Source organism: Lissotriton helveticus, chromosome 5_1 (assembly GCF_964261635.1).
Source record: "Lissotriton helveticus chromosome 5_1, aLisHel1.1, whole genome shotgun sequence".
In the NCBI taxonomy this organism is placed as follows: Eukaryota; Metazoa; Chordata; class Amphibia; order Caudata; family Salamandridae; genus Lissotriton; species Lissotriton helveticus.
The window spans coordinates 669430888-669450591 of NC_136065.1; the positions used below are offsets into that span (position 1 = coordinate 669430888).

Below are 19704 nucleotides of genomic sequence, written 5' to 3' on the forward strand. Positions count from 1 at the left end.
GCCTTCTTTCAAGAAGAGCGAGCATGAAGAACTGACTAGATTCTTTAGAAAGCCCTCACTCACCAACCTAGTTGGTGACATGCTTCATCATCGGGCCCCACCAGGAGAGCCCTTCCATCCCACACCCTGTTTTTAGTGTGTCTGATTGTATCCAGAGAAAAAATTATTAAATGGCCATTCTAGACATTTTTAACCACCACACTCACACTCACTTGTCACAAAAAAACCTGCTACGCAGTAATTCTGGCGTTGAAGCACACCAGGGAGGCACTCGGCCTCTCCTGGTGGGGCCCGATGATGAAGCATGTAACAAACTAGGTTGGTGAGTGAGTGCTTTCTAAAGAATCAAGTCAGATTATTCATGCTCACTCTTCTTGAAAGAAGGCGCACTCTTTTGTTGTTCGCATTACCTTGACTTGGGGACCAAGAGTGTTTCTATGATAACTATCCCTCACTCTCTTGTTGATACCAGGTCTTTAAGAACTCCACCAAGCTTAGTCCATCTCTTTCACATTCATTAGATCAAAGTGGATGACCTGCCACAGCCACCATAAGAAATTGGACTAAGAGGATGAAAGGAACCTTCAGACCTACCAGCATAACACATTTTCATTATCTGTGTCTATCAGTTTCACGTCCTTAACTCCACTAAATGCTGCATCTCATAACACCGTAATTGCGATGTATTTGCCATAACAAATGACTTGGAAAAGCGTCCCCCATGGGGATCAAAGGAAAGACAACACTCACTCACTCACACCTACGTATAGTAGTAAGCTGTCCGGGTGTATAAGACCTTCAGGATCCCACTTACCTACATTAACACTACAATACAGCCCCTCGGGCTGACGTCATGGGATGCAACTTGGGTGAAGCTACTGATTAAACTAATTTCAAACTCAACCCGTAACAGTGTAGGAGTGGGATGATCTACTTACCTTGTACTGGAAGCAAGAGTGAGTTTCTGTCCTCTCGCATATTTTTTTTTAAATTATTTTATTTAAGGTATAACCAACATAACCAAAAGGAAAATCATATTATTAGTCAGTACAGCAGCGACATCGGAGTAAAACAATAATACAATGTGATTTTAACATATTATTCTTAGTGAATCTTGCATATTATGTGGTCCGTTTAAGTAGCAACCGTGTTCTGCATAGTTTCTAGTCTTCAGTTGCATCCTCAGGGCAGCAGAGGGTTTCGTGGGGGCTGAAAGGCAACTTCCCTATTCTAACTGCAGTTGGGGGTATGTGTAACTTTCCCCAATAGTTCAGGAGTATTGTTTACTATTCTAAGTGCAACCATAGAATATTTTGAGGAAAGTTAAAAATTCTGAAGTGTTTTTATTTTTATTTTAAAGTTGAAAAAGGGTACTTTTGCATTGCTGGAAGTGCTGCCTGTTCAAGGCAAAAGAATATTAATACCCGCTTCAGTTTGGGTGTGCTACAGACTTGCTGCTTGTGTTTGCACTGGATCTGTAATGGAACATATAAGCAAAATATGGTGGAATATAATGTAGTGCAAACACAAGGAGATGATGGACGGAGCGCTGAAACTTTTCAGACACTCGCCCCCAGTCACAGATCGGGTTTGAAACCATCCTCATTCTTTAGCTCACTTCGCCACCCGTGTTCAGACCCAGCCATATCATACATGCCAAACCAGTTTCACGCGGGAGATTACTGATTTTCCAAGCTAGAAATGGCTTTATTTCCGCTGTCTCCCGTCTGAAATTGTATTTTCTACAATAGAAGTCAATGGGGCATTTTCATTCTCTGGTTTTTTTTTGTTTTGTTTTTTTTTACTTCTCCCACGTCCTTGTCCTAAAATGTTGGCATACACCATATGCAAATCCGTCTTGCCCCTGTGCCTCATGGGAACAGTCCAGCCCGAACTGCCAAGCCATGTCTTCCCTGGACCGGACACAAGCATCCTGGGATCGGTTTCGGAGTAACACCCCTCATCAGCCAGGCTATCTTGAATCTAGTGGCAAAGTGGGCAAGGCACCCACGTCTGGGCATATCCTGCCAACCCAGTGCGATTCCCAGTGACTGGAGTTAATTCAACACACCACCCTAACGTTTTGGGTGGAGAATTCATGCCACTCTGATGATCCCAGGAATGCCAGGCTGAATTTGTTCATCATAACCTAGAATGTGCAGTTTCTTGTAAAGACGTAGGAAGCCTGTGTGATTGTCATAATACCCCCTAACTTGGCTAAAAAGCACCGAACACAATACTGTAATAATAATATTATTCAGATATGTTGTGAAGAAATGTGTCTCCCTCTGAGAGAGCCCTGAGGTTGGAATAAACGCGACATGGGTGAATGCCGAGACTCCCTAGGTACCCTTGAGCCGAGACACTCTTCATATACAGTTGTTTTGCATTTTTGTGACGCAGGAGGGTTTGAACGTCAACCCTGCAGTGGGAGGCACTGGGAGACAGACCCGCTGCTTCATTATGGCCTCGAGGCGGGGTGGCGCCCTAGGTTTGCCTCGTATCCCGCCTCGAGCTCGGAGGGCCCCTCCCCTGTGTGATCTCTTGGTATGTCCAGGTAACTCGCTTCGAGGCTAAGAGAATTCAAGCCAGTTTAAGCATGCTTTATCAACTTTTTTGCAGACCTACGACATTCATACAGTTGTCACTCCTCCCTAGTGTCGCATCTAACAAAACGAAGTTTGCTGGGCAGACTTTAGCAGCCTGTTGGTGTTGCTGCATTCCCACCATTGTGTGGTGTCAATCTCTTCCCTCTGTGTTCCTAATCCTGTTCTCTGTGGGTGGTAAGAGTCTTATGCAGATAACGTCTAAGAACCCTGGATGCGTACATTTGACTGTTATCATAATGCAACTCCAGTTGCTTCTCATCAAACCAATGTATTTTCACAGCCCGTAAGATATTTTGGACGATTTATCCCCCAAGCTATGCACACGACAGGCGCTTGAGCATATGTATATATAGGTAGTGCGTACCATCGATTGGAGATGGGGGTTGTAAGCAAAGTAACACCATGTCCCAGGCTACCCGGAACTGATGACGTCTGCCGACTGCTGGTCTCTGTATATTTAATTAATGGTCTCATTGTCTTTTCTTGCAAAGCTCTGCTTACTTCAAATTGCGTCGTCGCTTGGCAAACGAGCGTTGTTTGTGCCTTTTGTTGTGTGTCCGCCTCGTCTATCAGCGCTCACAAATACCTGTCGTGTCTCCCCCTCAAAATCGGTTGTTTTCCAACTTCTTGCGTTTGGCAGTGAGCAGGGTGTGATGAGCAGAGGTGCGCGCGCTCTCGTCCGTTAAGTTGACTCGTCCGGACATGCTTGGTTGCTAGTACTTTGTCTTGTGAGTTGATGTTTTTGTGTAGCTTTATAACTTCGACGGTTGCGTTGCCATTTGGTGCTGTGAAAAGGCGTCGCGTGCGAGCTTGTGCACGTTTTCTATGGTGCAGGGTCCGAAGAGGTTCTGCATGCAAGCTCCAGCCACGTGACATTGGGTGTGGTGTGTTGTGTGTATTCGAGGATGGTGTGTTGAGCGAGTGAGGTTTGCAGATTTGGTTAACTTAACAGGCTCTTTGCTGGATGGGGTAGTGCCCGATACCGGCACCTAAAATACTTGCGTATAGCATCTTGTGACCCCCGCCCTTCTCCTGCATGTGTTACTTCTCCCTATGCCAGTGTTTGTGGTACGAGAACGATTGAGTCAGCCTGAAAGTAGACGTGTGCTGCCCTCATTGTTCAGATCTCACCCATCCTTTGCTTTCCAGGGATTGGAGGGGGCGGGTTAGATGCTCAGGCTGCACCTCTTTTCCGACTGCAGATCTCCTGAGAAAAGCAAAGTACTAACTGCTGACAAAATACAGCGGCTAGCCTTTTATTCAATGTGTAAACAAACAGCAAAATGCACAGGATGGACACGTTATAAGGATCACGGCTAGAGTCGGGGCACTAGCAGGTTACGTATTTTTATGCAAGCAGGAGCTCTGATTAACTTTCCCAATTTGTTTATAAAACCTGCTGTTATTTCCTGTTTCGCATAATAACTCTGCTATCCTTGGGCATTTTGCTTTTCACCTGCATTGCTGTCGCACGCAAGCCACGCCTGGAGAATGGAATGTAAACAAACCAACCCAATAGTATGTAAAAATGGAACTCTTTAAACATGCAGTGTGTGTGTGCGCGCTCAGTGAATATGATCAGCATTGAACTCGTCTTGTGTTGCTTATGCGTTGCGGCAGCTTATCGAGTAATACTCGCTTACTGTGAGTCCGGCCAAACCACAATCGTGTCTTTAGAGGCGGTGGAAGTATTAAGAGCTTGGACCCGGCGTGCAGCTACTTGATTTCCAGCCAGGGGTGAAGCGTACCTTCAGTGTAGGTGGTGAGAAGACTGCGTATTTGTACAAAGCTGTTCTAAATATCGAAACCTTTCTCTTGCTCAAAGTAACTTGGCTTTTAAATGATTTGAAATGCATCTTCGATGATGACTTCTGTTTAAAGTTCTTTGAACTTTAGGCATGCACCCACGACTTTAGGGAGGTGCAGTGCAGGTGGCTTGTGATCAGTTTTAGGCAGCAGTGCGCATGAGTGGTCCATCAGCGCCTGCTTCTTGGAAGCAGGATGGAATTGAGGCGGGCAATGGGCCGGTATCTCGGTTGCAGCTGAGGCCTGCTATTTTGCCAGCGTGGTGGCCGATTTGGGCTGTATAGATGCTGCCAGCAGCCCAGTGGGGGCCTAAGCGGCCTCACCAGAGGCAGATTGGCCTCTACCACCACCTGTATACCAATTCCCAGTCTCTCCCTGGGCCGGCCCTTTTAATGTATGTAGATTGAGCAGTGGGGGGGGGGGAGCTAAGCATAAGTGGCCTCAATTATAGTACGGTGTGGGGTTCACTACTGTGAGATAATCCGTGCACAAAGAGTCAGTGTAACATTTGCATTTTTTTTTTTAAATCGGCGAAGTTTCGAAAAAACACGCCTCTTTAGCGACCCCATCCTCCTTTGTAACACGTAAAACACGGAAGCAGTGTTTTGTAATAAAGCGCAATCCGCAAATGTGGGACACTTTTTTTTTTAGGGTGACCGGACCTATTTTTTTTTTAGGGTGACCGGACCTATTTTATCACAATCCAACCCTGATTTTAAGATGGGAGGAGCTGTATGTACAACGCAGCTTTGGGACACACTTTTACATTAAAAGTGCTAATAAGTATCAACACGGTCATGTTACTAAACCACAAGAGGTCCTGCCCCAATGCCATTAATTCAGCCGAACGGTCCGACATGATTTAGATTAGGATAATGGTCACCTTTGGGAAGGGAAATTTCAGGAGCACAGTTTTTTTTTTTTTTGTCTGGAGGCAGCCCTCGCAAAACACTACTGAATAGTTGTGTACCCGCTCAAACTGCATGGAACGGTTCGAATGTGTGCTAGGATATCATGGCTTGCTTGTGTAATGTAACAGTATAACCCCCTCTCGTCACCCTTTCTGGAAGAGCAGCGCGCTGGTCACGCTCCAGTGTCATGCTGATATTTCATCCTCTACGACGGAGGAGGCTTGCTCTCGACATGAATAAATCACTTGACGAGATCTCGAAGACGACCGGTAGCACCGATCCATATCCAACCCACTCTGCAGTCTGCTTGCTTCGGGCGCTCGGTACTGGGATCTGTTCTCGAGCCCTTCTGCACTGCCCTCGCGCGCACACATCTTAAACACCCTCCAAGAACCCGGCGCGGAGGTACTTGCCGCTTGGGTTCTTTCTCACTCTGCCATGGTTGGTTTATTAAGCTTAATCTTTGAAGATTTTTCAAGCTAGTTTGGCAGCTCCTATGCAACTCTGTAACCGAAAGGGTCATATGGTCTCACATAGAACAGGATTTAAAAAAATCCATTTGGATTTAAGCCATTATTTAATTAACATGATTTATTTCTGTATTTATAAACGACATCGATGGGAACAGAGGTTAGATATTAAAGTCTTACAAATAAATCCTAACAATCGCCCAATTACATGGATGTTTTAATGTTACAAAATACTTTACCGCTTTAAGGAAAACTGTTTGCTGGCGCTTCATTGGGAGCGGTCCCGCATTGAATTCGTAAAAGGCTTTGCATAATTCAACCAGGTTAACCACAAAGAACGTACACACCGGTCCTGCATCAAAAATTAAATGCAACTGATCTTCAACTGCAAAGTGACGGAAGCGCAAACCGTACAGGTCATGCAGGACGTGAGGTCCCACTCGGTTAGTAGGTTGGAGAAGAGGTGGCTGCTGTAGGACACGGGTCTTAATCCAACTAACAAAGCTATCATAAGGGGTTTACATCTACACACGTGCTGCGCGGATAAAGTGCTATGCCATGTCAGAATTGATGAATGTTTGCATAAAAAAACAAGTCAGGTCCCGGGCCGCGCTGTGATTGGCTGACGTCACGGGGGTGTCCCGGGCCGGCAGCCAATCACAGCGCGGCCCGGGAATGACGTCACGGGGGTGTCCCGGGCCGGCAGCCAATGGCAGCGCGGCCCAGGACAAAGGGGCGGGGCTTAAAAAAACACCGCGAAACGCCCCCGAATCGCGTTTTCAAGAGAAAGCGCGATTGACAGCCTCTGTCTCCCAATGGCTAGCCTCCATTTATGGAGCTAGCCAATTGGAAACAGAGGCTGTCCTAACCTCACTATTAGAAACAACAGATTTCGATCTGGGAGTGGCTTCGCCCCTCGCCAGGTTACGAAACCTAAAAAAGTATAGACCTAAATAGCACAGAGTGCTAGCCAAACATACAGGGGCAGATGTTTCAGCTAGTCAGTGTTAAATTCAATAATCCTCCTCAGTTATCAGTTTTACCAGAAGACTCTGCTCCTGCTTCTTCATACTCTCACTCTAGGGCAGCCTTGTCTTCTCAGGCTTCAGAAAACTCCCTTCCCCCATTCTGTCACAAAAGTACTAATGCACAAAAGCCCTCTTAGCAAACATACAGTCAAATATGTGGTCAAGCAGGACCCAGTCTTCAGCAATAGCAGTAGTGTTACTCAACATACAGTCTACTAGGCAAACTTCAGCTAAATTTCACCTGGGTTTACCATTGGAGGTTGGTAATTAATTTCCACTTGAACCCAGTGGGACAAACTAGATTTATCTCCTGGTCTTAGTTTAAGCTACTGATGCATTGACATCTTTGGACACGTCACCCCCAACGTACAGCAAGCAGTAGACCATATATTTACAACGACTAGGATAACATTTAACCATTTTGTTTGAGCACTGAAAGCAAGAGTTGGTTATTTCTAGCACTGAGAGCTGCTTCATGGTAAGCCCTTTCAGCAGATATAATGGATACATAGGTGAGCAGTGGGAAATGGATTCTAGGGTATGGCACAAAGTTTATTTGGAACTCAAGGTCAATATTCAATACTCATCAAATCGGAGGGAAGCTGTAATGAAAGACAGCACCTGCCCAATCAAGCGGTTTGAGTTGCAGTAGGATGGATGCTTTACATTTAGAATGCTCTTGCAAATTTTATAAATGGCCTCATTGTCCATCATGATTTAGCTGTTGGAATATTCCAACATCGTATGGGTGGTAAGAATCTAGTTACAGGGTTCCACTACTGCAGTAGACACCCTTGGAGATGGGTAGAAGGAAAGTTCTAGAACAGCTATCTTGCTGTAATCCACGGAATGCTGCTCCATCACCAAGTCAGCAAATCCAGAACCTGTCCCTCCTCGGAAGCTGTGGAAAACCTGGAATCCCAGGAGACCATGTTAATATTAAAAAAAAAAAAATTTTTTTTTTTTAAATATGGATCTGCAAATTGTGGTAAATGAATTCTTGGTTTTCTGCAAACAACGGGGTTTGGAGTTAAATACAGCAAAAACTAAGTCCATGACTAAAATCTTATATGGGTAATCTAAAAGTGGGAGACAATGTATTAGAAGTATGATGGACGGAGCGCTTAAACTTTTCAGACACTTGCACCCAGTCACAAATTTGGGTTGAATCCATCATCGTTCTTTAGCTCCTTTCACATCAATCTTGACCCTGTTCCTCATGGGAAAAATCCAGCTCGAACTGCCAAGCCTTCCCTGGACCAGAAACAAGCATCCTGGAATCTGTTTTCCTGGTGAACATCCCTCAGCCAGGCTACCTTGAACTTTTCATCACAAAAATGTGAGACAAAGGGTTATTTTTATACAAAGTTTGAAGTTTGCTAAGTATTTTGGGCAACAAGTCAGACAAGTCACCTTTTGCCTGGGTGTCTAGTTTTCAAAAATGTATAGGTTTGCTATGTTTCCCTAGGTGCCATCAGAGCTAGGGTTCAAAATCTACAGCTAGGCACTTTGCAGAAAAAGGGTACATTTTCACTGTAAAAATGTAGTACGTCCTTGCTGCGTTTTGGGTGGTTTCCTTTCGCTGGCACTAGACCTATCCACACAATTGAGGTAAAATTTGTATCAATAGACTTTACTTTGTGGAACAAAATTGTAGAGCAACTATTATTACCTATTGACTTTCGATGCATTTCTGCCTTCCAAATAGAAGACAATGCATATCAAGGTAGAGCTATTGGCATTGCTCATGACTTTTTTTCATTTTTTTAAAAAACAAATAAATGTTATTGTCATTTACAATGGCAATAGGTGAGCATTAGAGAGTAGTAGAGAGTATTTGCGGACACAGAGCCACAGACAGAGCCACGCACACACACACAGACACAGACAGAGCCACACACACACACAGACACAGACAGAGCCACACACACACACACACACACAGACAGAGCCACACACACACACACACACACAGACAGAGCCACACACACACACACACACAGACAGAGCCACACACACACACACACACACACAGACAGAGCCACACACACACACACACACACAGACAGAGCCACACACACACACACACACACAGACAGAGCCACACACACACACACACACACAGACAGAGCCACACACACACACACACACACACACACACACACAGACAGAGCCACACACACACACACACACACACACAGACAGAGCCACACACACACACACACAGACAGAGCCACACACACACACACACAGACAGAGCCACACACACACACACACACACACACAGACAGAGCCACACACACACACACACACAGACAGAGCCACACACACAGACAGAGCCACACACACAGACAGAGCCACACACACAGACAGAGCCACACACACAGACAGAGCCACACACACAGACAGAGCCACACACACACACACACACAGACAGAGCCACACACACACACACACAGACAGAGCCACACACACACACACAGACAGAGCCACACACACACACACAGACAGAGCCACACACACAGACAGAGCCACACACACACACACACACACAGACAGAGCCACACACACACACACACAGACAGAGCCACACACACACACACAGACAGAGCCACACACACACACACACACAGACAGAGCCACACACACACACACACACAGACAGAGCCACACACACACACACACACAGACAGAGCCACACACACGCCTAGAGACCCTTACGGGTGATTGTGCGCTTTACAAATGTGGACTTTACTTTACACACACACAGACAGAGCCACACACACACAGACAGAGCCACACACACACACACACACACAGACAGAGCCACACACACACACACACACACAGACAGAGCCACACACACACACACACACAGACAGAGCCACACACACAGACAGAGCCACACACACAGACAGAGCCACACACACAGACAGAGCCACACACACAGACAGAGCCACACACACAGACAGAGCCACACACACAGACAGAGCCACACACACAGACAGAGCCACACACACAGACAGAGCCACACACACAGACAGAGCCACACACACAGACAGAGCCACACACACAGACAGAGCCACACACACAGACAGAGCCACACACACAGACAGAGCCACACACACAGACAGAGCCACACACACAGACAGAGCCACACACACAGACAGAGCCACACACACACAGACAGAGCCACACACACACAGACAGAGCCACACACACACAGACAGAGCCACACACACACAGACAGAGCCACACACACACAGACAGAGCCACACACACACAGACAGAGCCACACACACACAGACAGAGCCACACACACACAGACAGAGCCACACACACACAGACAGAGCCACACACACACAGACAGAGCCACACACACACAGACAGAGCCACACACACACAGACAGAGCCACACACACACAGACAGAGCCACACACACACAGACAGAGCCACACACACACAGACAGAGCCACAAACACACAGACAGAGCCACACACACACAGACAGAGCCACACACACACAGACAGAGCCACACACACAGACAGAGCCACACACACACACAGCCGTCTGTGTGTGTGCGTGTGTGTGTGTGCGTGTGTGTGTCTGTGTCCGGGAAGACTACTGTCTAATGCTCACCTATTGCCATTGTAAATCACAATACCATTTATTTATGTTTGAAAAAAGAAAATGAAAAAAACATTCCATGAGCAATGCTAATAGCTCTACCTTTAATAATGCAGAGACCATTGCATTGTAAATGCTTGTTTTATTTATCCATCAAAAAGGCCTCTGTTCCAGTGCAAGAAACTGACAGGGGGCGTGGATGTCTGTGGCCTTTGATGTGTACAGCCCACCCTTCCCCTCTTATGTGGGTCATTACCATATAAGGACCACCGGACCATCCAGTCTGCCACTCTTCCTGCCCACGGCCCCAGGATCAAATGGTGCGGCCATCGCCGATCCCCGAGATTTTCCAGCACCCCCGATAACTACTCATCCCTAAGTATGCCACCCGAAACCCTCCATTTGAATAAGCGTGGAGCTGAGGCTTACCCGGTATCGGAGGCCGGCGCTTTTAATAACCGGTGGCATTCTGACCTGCTGGCAAACACTGAAGGTTTGGGTCCTCATTACACCCTACTATCCATGTTCATGTTAACCACATCTCCCTGAACTTCGATCAGTCGCGGAGCAGCAATGGGTGCAGCTATCAATGGTGCAGCAGGTGCAGTTGCACCAGGGCACAGGAGTGGGAGAAGCCTTCCGGACCCAAAATATGTCTGTCGGCTACTAGCCCACTACTTGGGGTGGGGCCCATTCACCTAGCTTGTGTTACGACCAAGAACATCCTTGCCCCGCCACTAGGAACAGCAAAAGATTTTGTTTACTCACATATTTGATTTTTTCAGTACCAACAGCCACTATTGCATCCCTTCCCGAAATTAGAACTGGAGAAAAACGTGGACAAATATAAAAAAACGCTCTTTTTTTCCTCCGTCTGATTTTCCTAGTTACACAAGCCCCTATACCTGTGACAACCTTAATCTGGGCCTTTTATTTTACACAAGAATCAAGGCACAGGCAGACGCTTTGGGCACACATGATGGACGTGCCGTGACGCCGACCCCTGCAGTCCTTGCGGTGCCTCCATTTGACCTAAAGTGTGAATACATAAGTTATAGCAGTGTCAGGGGCCCCTCGGCACATTCTGAGTGGGGCCCCTTCACCTTGCCTTACGCCGCAGTGGGCAACATACAGCCTAAATAACTGGCATACAGGCTGCCAGGGGTTACATGCTTCTTGTTCGGATCTGTGCTCTCTAAATGGAACCCAGCTTAGTGAGCAAAATAAGAAGACCTGGATGGATGGCTGGATGAATGGATGATGCGACCCCTTCTCGCCACCTCAGCTTTGTTCATAAGAACACAGAAAGCCAGGACTCTAGCTGTTTTTCTCCCCCGTCTGCTTTTGCAACTGTTTGAGTGGTGTCATCTGCTTTGTGTTGAGGGCAGCAGGGTGGTAGGAAGGAGGCGAAAGGGAGACCTGGAGGGAGGGGCAGTGACGCAGATGTTTCCTCCCAGAGAGCTTAACATGGCGGTGACCCAGGAAACAAGCTGTGCCTATGTGCCCTTCGGAAGGAAATGAAGGGGCACTCGAGGAGTGATGATTGAGCCACCCCTTGGGGTCTGACAGGCACATAGCTGACCCTCCACTACCACCCTCCACACAGACACACACGTTGCTCGTGTCAACCACACATGAACCCAGGACATATGTCAGTCGCACTCCTGACCGCTTAAGACGCTGTTCTGTTCGTGAAACAAGCTGGCAAATGAGAGCCCTTTAATCGGTAATAGTAACACCTAGTATTTACAGCGCTTAGAAATTACTTGAGTGAGGTAGCAAGCACTACATACTTATTATCTGCAGCAAGAGAGGAATAAAGGCACATCGAGCAGGCCCTTTTCTGATACAATCAAAAAGAAGATGACATGCAGGGGGAAAAAATAAAAGGAAACCAGAGATGCAGCTCTTTAGGGAAAGTTTCCTCACTCAGAGTATACAATAGCAATTTTAAAGTCGTATCGCCTGGGTGAAAGGCACGCCGGGTTTGTGGTTTCCCCATTTAACTAATCTCACAATTAACCTCACAAAGCCCTTTCTCTCGCATTCCGAGGACTCCACGCCTACCCCAAACAAGAGAGGAGCGCTCCACACGACCACGTTTCTCCGAGGCGAGGCAGATATGGAGAAACACACGGTCTTTTTGCGATTCGGGGGCGTGTTTTTTAGGTTTGAGTGACTGAAGACGTCACAGATAGAAAGAACCTAAAAAACACGCCCCCGAATTGCAAAAAGACGGGGCTTGAACCGAGTGACGCCCCTCTCCTCCAATGACTGGCCTCAGTTTAGGAAGCCAGCCAATAAGAAGAGGGCGGGTTCCAAGCCCCCCCCCTAAGAAACATTAAATCTCGAGGGCTCCGCCCACTGCTACGCAGTGCGACGGTCCTCGACCTAAAAAAAATAAGTCACTTTGAAAAATCTCCTATTATTCACATGCTAGTATGGGTCCCCACAATTTAGGAGATGTGCAAATAGCTACTGTTTCTAAACTCTATATTTTGTTCCCATTTCCCAAATTAATTGCTATACACTCTGTACACAATAAAAAACCATTGCAAGATGCAACTCAGTTACTGGCTCTGGGTTTCTAGGGTTCTTGGTGAACCTACAGGTCCTATATATCCCCACAACCAGAAGGGTCCAGAGGATATAACGATATATTGCTTTAAAAAAATCTGTCATACTTATAAGTCACAGGTGAAAACATTGGCACAAATGGCTGTTTTTTTCAACTCATTTTCAATTTTTTCTATTTTCAACTGTTAGTTTCTATCAGAAAACCTTGAAGGGTCTACACAATGACCCCTTGCTGAATTCTTAATTGTTTACTTTTCAGAAATGTATAGCTTCACAGGATCCATTATTTTGTTCATACCCATTTTTACCATTAACTGAAGGAGGTTGAAAGCACAAAAAATAGCAAAAATAGGTTCACAGTAAAATGCCAAAACTGTAAACAAAAAAAATGTGGTTCTCTGACAAGAGTCTGTCAGTCTCTGAAAGCTGGGAAGGTGGTGATTTCAGCACCACAAACCCTTTGTTGACACTATTTGCAGGGGAAAAACCACTCCTCTGCAGCACCTTTTTCCCATTTTTCCAACAAACAAAACATTTAGCTGTGTTTTGGCTAATTTCTCGGTCCCCTCCAGGGGACTCAACAAACCCTGGGTACCTTTAATATCCCCATGATGTGGAAGAAAAGGACGCAAATTTGGCGTGAATACCTTGTGGTCAAAAAGTTACAGGGATCTAAGCGTGAACTACCCCAAATAGGCAAAAAAAAAAAGGCGAAGCGTGGGGGGCCTACCAGCAAAGGGGCTAATGGACTTTGCTTCCAATAAAAAAACAACAACAAAATCAAAGTACACAAAAGCGGGTTGTGGGTGGAAAAATATGTAAAGAGAAAATAGGTAACATCCCCCAACCGTCGAGGGGGCAATTGAATAGGGGGAGGGTCAGCCTAGCACGAAAAATCTAATGAGAAGCCACCAAAACAGTGACCTATGGCTGGAAACCCTGTAACGAAATTTCTACTTTGACTGTTTTATGTTAGAAAAAAAAATCAATAAAAACATGTTGAAATTAAAGAAAGGTTAGTGAACTTTAAGGCCCAGCGGTGTGAAAACATACCAATTCTGCATTCCGTCATGCAGAAGTTCAATCTACGTCCATGCCCCAGAAGCCTGGCGTTTAACATTTTAAAAAAGCTGTCAGTCGGTGTAAATTTGTAAGATTCCTTTGGCGATCGTTTACGACTCTCTGCCTCACTGTGAGTGCAGGATGCAGAGGGAGAACTACCAACACTTGACCACGCATGCCTCAAGCAGCAGCATTTCTAGGAATTGGCGTCCCAAGAAAAGGGCAGGGCCTGACGTGCTTCCATAAAAATGTCCTTTGTATATTTTTCCCGAACACGACTTGTATTTTTTTCATAACGTTTCGTTCACGCACAGGAAAGGAAATGCTACCGAAATAAAGTTAAGGAAAAAGTACTCGAAATAACTACGATTACATTAAAAAAATACTTTGTGATACAGCACACGCTGAATAAAGTGTACATGGCTGCAGTCTACTTAGAAATAAGTAAGTCTCTCCATCCCCCCATTGCGAAACAATCACGGGTTCTCTTTTCTACGCGTTTGTTTACAAATACCGCACCAACTGCTTTAGCTCACACTAAGGCCAAGTTGCCGGATCAAATGGTCTTGAGCAATACAAGTACGGGCCTAGGCTTGTGTTTTTTTTATCGGGTGTAAGGGGGTGCATACAGAAGCGTCTGGTGATTAATTCGAGGGGAGCATGTGGTTCTACAAACGGTATTAAGCTGAAAAGCGGCTACACCCTAGCCTATTCCTGCAAGCATTACTACCCACGAAAGGACAGACACTCGTTTTATACCATGAAATATAAAGCATGCACCAAACGAGTTCAAGAAACCTCACTTTCCATTCAAAAAGGCCACTGCTCCAAAAAGATTGTAGCAACACTGGCCCTATCGTAACCTTACGCAGGATCACTAATTAAATTGCAGGTTACACCGCATTGCTCTGGTAAGTTGTAGGGTACACTCCATTTGCAAGGTTTGTACACAAACACTGAACGACTACGACATATATTGGAATTAAAAGGCAGTATAGGAGAATACAATTAAAATGCTTATATGTTCATCTTCGCCACACGCAAAAAAATGCCAGTTCATCAAAAACTGGGCCCATGGCCTGCAAGACAATGTGTCCCACAAGCGGAGGGCTTCAAAGCAACGCTCTGCCACCTTTAGGGCCACATATTGTTCACGACAACGTGCCTCAGCGGTCTGAAACAACAGATTTTCAACTACCCGACCATGAGATGATGCTGATTTTCCTTACTTGTTTTAGGGCGCACAGCAGGTCACCGTTGTTCCTCCCTTTAGTTGGCAAAGAAACTGCGTGCATCGCAGGTCTAGAGGCACATGCGCTGTGAGACCATGTGCCCTTTAACCTCTATGCACAACATGTGAACATGTGGCCCTATAGGCTAAGCGCCACATGTGCCGACATACCGAGTACTCAACCCAACCTCGCACGCACACCCAGCCACTCGCATGCAATGTTATCAACACATGCGTCAAAGCCGACTGGCCCCTGCATACCCAGATATGCCACTCTAGCACCGCCCTTTGCAACCTCTTTTAAACATTAAATCACACCAACAGCCCCTCACCTCCTGGGGTGGTGGAGAAGAGGGTGCCTCCAGGCGTGGTGCAATAGTCATGAGGTAGCTGCGTTGTGTCGCTGATGGAGATGGTTCTGGTGGGGATGGCCCTGCTCTGGCTGTGGTGGTGTCCAGTGTTCATGTCCGGGCTGTGCTGAGACCGTGGCTTCTGGGGCGGAGGTCTGCGCTGCTAGGCCGGACTGCCGGGCAGGCGTGATCTACGGGACCTTACTTTCTCTCTTCACTCCCCTAGTTCTCTTCCCACCTCCGCCGCCACCTCCTCGCTCACTCTCCTCCGCCCTTCAGCTCGGTCTCTCCGTCAGGAAGCGAGAGCCAGCGGCAGCGAGGGGCATAGATATAGAAAAAATACTACGGATGTAAGCACGTTCTTGTTGACGACCGCCACTAGAGTTTATCTAAAAGCCGGCCATCTTGGAATATACACATAATATTGGAAGTAACGACATCAATTAAAAATATTGAGAACACGATGTCATAATTATTACTTTGTTATATGTATCAGAAAAGAAAGAATTTTGACTTTTTCGAATATTTTCAAAATAGTTTGTGCAATATTATTTGTAAATATAATTAGGTTGGTATGTAGTATACAATTTTTCAAAGGTTCCTTTTTTCATTGCCCTGTATTGTTTTTGTTTTTCGGTTTTAGAATAATTTCAAAGAATGTATATAAAAATGCCCACCCGCCTACTGTACTTATGACGCTTTGGTGGACATGACAGATTGTACCTTTGGCGGTCATTTTGAAATGGGATTAATTGTATTATTTTAAAGGAATTTCGCCAGGAAATGAATATTTCAGGAGGATTGTTCTCAAAAGGCAATATCACAAAGGCTTTTATGGTCATATGACTAATCAGAGGGTATGTGGACGGAATGTAAATCAATCAGTTATTCATAGCTTAACCATGCTGACATAATACGGTAAATTAACTAAAATGCAAAATATTTAGATTAACATTTTAAAATTGCAAACAGCAATAGGCAGACATAGCTATGTGTATTTGCCCTATAAATATTAAGAGGCAAGCTTCCTTTACCTAGAAGTGAACCTAATATTGCAGAACTATGCAAAAATAATTTAGAAGTTTGACATTAATGTGACATGCTTAGAAATGTTAGTCATAACTGCAGAATGTTCTGATTTTAATATAATGTATTATTTTTCTAAGCAGCATATTGTTTGTAATGATTAGTCTTCCCATTCTCACCCAATTTCACATAATGACTGAGTAGGATATTTGCATATTCAAAACAATATTTCTTGTTCGTATTAAGAAATGCATTGCTAAATAGTATTTTTGCAAATAAAATGTTTCTTAGCTTACAAAGTTCATTGTGTATGCATTGAAACCACTTTTTTAGAAGATCAACTTGCGTTCAATGTCTATGGGAACTGAGCATACGTTTCCAGCCCTTAACTACATAAGAAGGTCTGTAGCTAACTTGTGATAAGACTTTACAATCCACATATATTTTCGTTGGAAAGGAAGAACAGAACCTGCTCCCAGTGGAGAGCTGCCTTTTGGTCGGGTTAGAGAAGAAGAACCCTAAGCATGTGACCTAACAACCAGAGCTGCCGACTTTGGGGCTGGGGAACCAGGTTCGAGTTGTGGCGTCGGCTCAATATCATGTGACTCTGGGCAAATCACATAATCACCCTTTGCCTACCAAAAAATGAATGTGTCCTTGTGTGAAGTAACATACTCATGTAAAGTGCTCCAATACCTTCGGGTCGAGTTCACGATCTATAAAACTGCATTAAAAAAAATACAATGTCTACAAGTATTCATGGGCCATATGTATCAAACGATTCTGCATTCACAAACTGTGCGAATCGCTAAATTTAATTTTTTGAGAATGCAAAATAGCCTTTCTGAATGTATGAAAGGCGTTCACAGCCCAAAATTAGGGAATCACAAAATTTGCAATTTATTAAAATTGTGATACCAAATTGCAAGTCGCAATTAGGTAATCGCAAAGTGAGGATTTTGCATGTGCAATTTACCACCAACTCAAATCAGGTGGTACCCAGGTGAAACTTATATAAACAGGCCCGGAGTGCCTCAGCATTTTTCACAATGCTGGATGCACTCTACGTCATGACAAGGAGAATGAGGTTCCTGACAGGTTTGCAGGGAAGGAGACAAAGGTGCATTTTCAGAATGCGCATAACATTGTTCGACCAGGCTGCATTAGATTCTGCAATGATACCAGAGTTAATAGCTGAACTTGACCCACAACTGCAGCTTCACACTTGCAGGGCCAAAGCTACTCCCACCCATGTGCTGGGGTTATGTTCCCTGCACCTCTTAACCTCAGTAAGCTACCAGGTAGTAATAGCTACAGCAGGAGGGGTATCCCAAAGTGCAGTGTCACACTTTTTTAATGCATGTCTGGATGCAATGCTCATGAAAATCAGTCAATACATCAGATTCCCTAACACACCACAGGACTTGCAGCTCACTAAATTGAAATGTTACCTGATAGCACAATTCCCACATGTCATTGGCTATATTGATGGGACAGGTGTTGCAATATGTCCTCTCTCTGTAAATGAGACCGTTCCTGATTGTTTGTGTGGCCGCGGGGGCCAAACCACAATCCCCAGCCTGCTAAGCAGCACGGACGCCGCTAATGCTTTGTTTCAAGCGCCAGGAGGCGCTTAAATCTCGGCCAGGGCTCCTCGACGCACATGGGCGTTCCCTGGTAAAGCCTGACCGAGGTGGGGCCGGGCCACCCCTCTTTCATCTTCAAAGCCATCATGGGTAAGCAGAAACTGCCATGTAGCACCGATGGGGGTAAAACAAGGTAAAGGTCCCGCATAAGTGTGCTTCAATTATTTCTTAATTATCTACTGCTGTAGGGGCGTTGACAGGGGAAATTCATGATGTTGAAGAACAGCTTGGTTTGGGGGGGATAGTATCTATCAACGCCTCCCCATGCCTCCCTACAGTAGCCCTATGGCATGGAATCCCAGCTACAGTCTCAGCTATAGTCAGGGATATACATTCAGTCGTGGATGAGGGCGCCGTTATCCCAGTCGCACAAACCCCTTCAACCCCCATTCAGGGACTCATGGATAAGTCCCTGAATGGGGCTGGATATAAATGCAGGCTTCATTTACCGCCAGAGGCCACCAAATGGTGGTCTAATAACCTTGATTTCCTTAAATGTCAGAGGTAACCATTGTAAACTGGATTCTGGGTCTGTCAATTGTCAATTGTCTTGTGGTTGAGATTACTCCTATAAATGCACCCAAAGTACTCGTTGTTATTTTTTATAATTCTTTTGAAAAATTTACTGTGAACGAACATTTATGCAGTCTAAATCATTTCTTAGATTCATACAGGGAAAAACAATCCATCCTGTTTTCGATCATTTTATTGGGTGATTTTAATATTAAATTGTGCAAACAAACCTGCTTGGTCACTCATAACCTGGGTCCTCGTAATTAGTATTCAGAGACACATTTTGAACATACGCCACAAGGTGGTTATTTAAGAGGATTTTTGGGTGGAATTTGGGTTGATATATCCTAACCTTATAGATGAAGAGGCGGGTATCCCCTTGTTTAAAGGAAGGGCCATGAGCTTAACAATTTATTATATTTCTGTTAATGCGGTTTTATTACCCTTGGTATCTAATTATGCTGTTTAATGGTCACATACCATAACCCCATACATATAACATTACGAGGGTGTTTAAAAGATGTACCTACAACAGAGTGTATTGTCCAAGTCCCCACTTAAAAAAACCATGGCTCAAGGCCGTAGACTTAAATGGTCCAAGGTAGTACCAGATCTTTTTTAAAGCGACTTAGTGAATACTCTTGGGAAGGAGATAGACATATGCCAAGAGTGCAGGCCAATAGGAGCAGAGATCCTTATAGCATCTGATAGGATATGCAAGCAAGTGGCCATCTCCCTCTCATATCCTAACAAAGAATTTGCTAATAACGGTGAGAGGTGGTTGATTATAACTGTACAGCTGCGCATCATAAGTTACTTTCTGCAATTAAACAAAACGCCCAAAACAG

At 45.2% G+C, this 19704-nt stretch overlaps 1 protein-coding gene and 1 pseudogene across 2 annotated transcripts in view; both read right to left on the minus strand.

Annotated features, from left to right (window-relative positions):
- Nucleotides 1-16011, minus strand: part of EIF4EBP2 (eukaryotic translation initiation factor 4E binding protein 2) — a 91636-nt gene extending 75625 nt beyond the window's left edge. Inside the window, exon 1 of one of the 2 annotated variants that reach the window (XR_013594768.1) lies at nt 15654-15983. Coding sequence is in view for 1 of the 2 variants with exons in the window: in XM_078643069.1 (XP_078499195.1) it covers nt 15654-15786 (133 nt within the window). In the remaining variant the exon portion in view is untranslated. Of the gene's footprint in view, nt 1-15653 lie in introns of both variants that reach the window. The other variant, XM_078643069.1, reaches the window with a different exon arrangement.
- On the minus strand, nt 6823-7751 carry LOC144756464 (tubulin alpha-8 chain pseudogene; annotated as a pseudogene).
- Nucleotides 16012-19704: the final 3693 nt, after the last annotated feature.